This window comes from Glossina fuscipes, unplaced genomic scaffold, assembly GCF_014805625.2.
Source record: "Glossina fuscipes isolate IAEA_lab_2018 unplaced genomic scaffold, Yale_Gfus_2 1, whole genome shotgun sequence".
Lineage (NCBI taxonomy): Eukaryota > Metazoa > Arthropoda > Insecta > Diptera > Glossinidae > Glossina > Glossina fuscipes.
The window spans coordinates 2,076,189-2,080,246 of NW_023998415.1; the positions used below are offsets into that span (position 1 = coordinate 2,076,189).

Consider the following 4,058-nt stretch of genomic DNA (forward strand, 5'->3'; position numbering starts at 1 on the left):
ATTTTTTTTTTTTTGCAATTTTCGACTTTATCCATCAATAAGGAGTTCTTAAAGCGGAGCTTAAACTTGGATAAATATTTAATAATTGGTGCAGATCTTTTCTCCTGAAACGTATAGTGAATGTTTATTCTTTCTGATTGGACCAAAAAAAAGTAATCATTCACCTAGTATATGAATTACATCAGGTTACTAAGTTAATTAAACGAAACACTTCTTTAGCGTTTGGATGACGTTTATTAACTATTTATCTTCCATACGATTTATTTTACCTTATGATATATTTTACTTCATCCATTTTTTTCTACATATCATTAATCTAGTCAGCGGTTGTCCGTGGAAGTAAACGCGATATTTTATACTCCATATACTTTATCACATGTTTCTATTTTCATGGGAACTCCTGTGTTCAGGTGTTCTGTTATATTTCGCGATCGTTTCTCTTTACCAGAAATTTTGTTCAATTATTTAACGGTTGCGATGTGTAGCGACCGAGACGATTGTGCATCATTTTACAATGTTTGTTTCATATATCTGCTTGGGGCCGTTGTAATATATGTTTGTGAAGATATATGAATACATGTAATGAAATACTTGCAGATAAATATGTGTAGTTGAATATGTATAGCTAAATAGTGAGTCTCCCAAAGATCTCCGCTAGACTTGTATTAAATAAAAAACACAGTTTTTTCTTTTTAGAATCATAATGCGTATAGGATAGAGTTATGGGTCGAATAGCTTATCAGGCATATGTCCTCCATGACTTTACTAGCACATCTGTACTTTTTTCTACTTTATTTCATGCCTTCAGTCCAAAATCCGCACCAAACAGTGACACGGAGTGACAATCGCATGTGCCTTCTATGAATCCCAAATCCGGCAATATTGACCATTAACGAGGCCGTCAATGTGAAAATGAGCCTCGCCATTTAGGGTGATTTTGCTTTGTAGTTAAATCAATATTCCGACCATATTTTATACGAATTTTGCGAACTGTGGTCGTCGAACTTTCATTATTTTTGAAATATTGTTCAACAATGAACACGAGTTGCTCTCTGGTGTAATGCTCTATTTTTACTAGCCGCAACACTAAGAGCTGTCAAACCGTTCTATTTTTTTTTTTTTTTCTTTTTGAAGTTGCCAATACTTTACCGCACAAATGACGGAAAATTCCATTCGTGCCTTTCCTTATTTGTCGTTCTTCCTTTTTTTAAGATAGTCAATTAATAGAATGTCACGAGTATCCCAAAATACAGAGGTCATAATCTAGCCGGCCGGTTGACGTGTTTCTTTCGCCTTGTATGCCTTTCCACGTAATCCCAGGTAACTCTCGAAGATTTGCCTTAAAGCGATTACAAGAGAAGTTTTATAATATAATTGCATTCCTTCTCAAATAGATTATATTTTGAGCTTTGAACAAGCCGTAAGCCAGTAAGAGTACAGTTTTTATAAACATTAATGATGAGAATCAGAATGATTATTCAGATATCTGGTTAAAATATTTTATTTTTCATATTTTTAGAGGTAATTTCAATAAGCTCATAATTTTTTTGCAAAAACATTCAAAGTTTTGAATCGATTTTGAACTAAAAAGTTTAATATCAAACATGGACATCAAAACCTTATTGTTTGACATAAGATAAATTCCGTTAACAATGTATTTAAAGAAAATTATTTTAACGCATTTGTGTTATTGTAGTAATGTTAGTTATCATTGTTCCAGCGATTCCCTTTAAAATAAACCTGAAGACACAATCTTAATCGATTGGTGTAAGAACATATGTTCTTTGGCGTAAGTGAAATAGAAGAAACCAAAGTAAAAATAAAAAAAATGAAATATTATTAATGAAAACTAAAATTATCTTATAAATATTACATTTAATGCATGTTTTTCTTCTTTTGTTTTTTGTTATTGTTTTTTGTTCTTTTTTGTTATTTCTCTCGCGAATAAACTAAAATAAACAGATGCCATAACTTGTAAATGCGATAATGCGGGTATTGTAGGTGCTTAACAGTAGTTAACCGTTTAGTAGGTTACCAACTTTGCGAGAGAGCAAATTGAACGATACTTTTAAATAAATCGAAGAGCGCTTGGCTCGCATCAACCTGAGCGGTGATAGTCTTTGTGAAACTGAACATATTAAATAAATAAAAATTGTAAACGCATAAAAAAAATATGAAGAATTTCCTGTTATTAACCAGGTGAGTAGTGAGTATGTTTTTTGTACATATTTCTCATTACATGCAAGTCTAAGTTGATTTGGGCATGTTTTGTTTTTAATATAGACCATTTGAAAATGGGATTATTGTGCGTGAACACATCTGCTGTTTCCTGAGCGAATTTTTTGGTACCGGTATGTTATTATTTTTCGGTTGCATGGGCTGCGTATATTATGAAGTTAACAAATATAACCAATGGCTATCAGCTTTGAATTTTGGTTTAGTTGTGCTAATCGTAGTCCAATGCTTTGGCTGTTGTTCCGGTGCTCATCTAAATCCTGTCATTACTATTGCCGCTTGGATATATAATATGTTGTCGGCTTTTGCTGCTTCACTATACATATTGGCACAATTTACCGGTGCTTATTGCGGTTATGCGCTGTTGCATTTGCTATTACCGAGCTCCTTGTGTACGCCGAATTTGTGCATGACAACGCTACGTGTAGATATAACAGTTTGGCAGGCTATAGGTATTGAATTTTGTACAACCGTAGCCTTGGTTTGGGTAACATGCGCCGTTTGGGATCCACGCAATATCCGAATGCAAGACTCTGCCGCTATACGAATTGGGTTAACAATATCAGCTTTGGCTTTGGCGGCGGTACATATAATATGCAAACATAATTAGTTTTTCTTTTATACCCATTACTACGAGTCTATGCAAAATTTTAAGAATCGACATATAGCGAACAGAGCTAAGCTTCCGAGCCTATAGAAACTGAATATGTCCTTAACTCGGCGGAATTTTTCGTTTGTTTATTGATTGAAAGAACGCCAGCAATTGCGAAATTGTGAGTAAACAAACAATGCTAGTAACTACTTGTCTTTAGTCACTTAAAATGACGACTTACCTTTTGAGAAATCGCCATTTTTTTGACAGTTAGATTTAAAAAATAAAAATATGAAAAGATCGAATCGAAATACGATTACGTACCTAATTGGCTCGGTTGCTATATAAGATAAAGTTGAAAGTATTATTGCGAATGAATGGAAGTAAGTCAGTCGTATCTTTTTGCATTTTATTTTTCGAATTTTTTTCTTTTATAATCGCTGGTGATGGGTATTAAAAGATTCTAACCCAGTGTGTAAACATTTTGTTTTAGATTTAATATTGTATCCTTTTTTTTGTTTTTGTGTACTCAGGGGCCTCTTACTGGTGCTAGTATGAATCCGGCACGTTCTTTGGCCCCGGCTATATGGCATAATTCTTATGATCACCATTGGATTTATTGGCTATCTCCAATTATGGCCGGTATATTTGCTGCCAGTTTCTACAGAGTTGTGTTTCGACGTGAAGTGGACTCAGCTGATATTAATAATCCGAAATTAGAAGCCATACAAATTCCATAAAACCTAATACGATTCGAGCGAAAATTTTTAATTGTTTATCATTTAAGTAGTTCCCTTTAAAAGTATTATTATTATGTAAATAAATCGAAATAATATAAAAATAGGTTTTAGTTCTAAGTTTTATTAGATTTTCTGACATTTTTTATTCCGATTTGTAGAAATGGAAAGAGAATGTGAAATTAAACGAGCAACAAAATTAGATTCGGTCGTGATCGAAACTTTTATGTCTATCCCCTTTATCCTAAAAAAGGCAGAACATTTAAAAGAACTAAATTTTCATGGTCTATAATAAGGAGTGGGCGCAGCTACTCTTTTTCTACTTTCAAATTAAAACATTTCGTCGACGTGTTGCAGGCACTATCCTTTGGAAAAATTTAAGGCACTTTGAAATTCTTTTGGAAATTTGTAGGCGACGTCTTCATTTTCGGTAAAGAGAGACTGTTTACCACAGACACTTCACAATTGGGCAGACGGATAGGTGGACATACGAA

The 4,058-nt window shown here is 33.4% G+C and overlaps 1 protein-coding gene across 2 annotated transcripts; it reads left to right on the forward strand.

Moving 5' to 3' along the window:
- Positions 1 to 2,040: 2,040 nt before the first annotated feature.
- LOC119632020 (aquaporin AQPcic-like) lies at positions 2,041 to 3,723 on the forward strand. 2 transcript variants are annotated; one of them, XM_038024690.1, is made up of 3 exons: positions 2,041 to 2,199; positions 2,284 to 2,818; positions 3,361 to 3,723. In XM_038024690.1, exons 1-3 carry the CDS (start codon positions 2,174 to 2,176, stop codon positions 3,565 to 3,567), a joined length of 768 nt encoding a protein of 255 aa, XP_037880618.1. In that variant the 5' UTR covers positions 2,041 to 2,173; the 3' UTR covers positions 3,568 to 3,723. The 2 variants fall into 2 exon arrangements, with proteins under 2 accessions (XP_037880618.1, XP_037880619.1); XM_038024691.1 differs by having other exon boundaries at positions 2,167 to 2,199; positions 2,253 to 2,818.
- The last annotated feature ends 335 nt before the right edge of the window (positions 3,724 to 4,058 follow it).

Excerpts from the sequence above, each read along its gene's own strand:
- LOC119632020 (XM_038024690.1), top strand. The coding sequence starts at position 2,174 with ATGAAGAATTTCCTGTTATTAACCAG. Across the intron at positions 2,200-2,283 it reads AATTTCCTGTTATTAACCAG|ACCATTTGAAAATGGGATTA; the intron begins GTGAGTAGTGAG and ends TTTTTAATATAG. Across the intron at positions 2,819-3,360 it reads CAGCTTTGGCTTTGGCGGCG|GGGCCTCTTACTGGTGCTAG; the intron begins GTACATATAATA and ends TTGTGTACTCAG.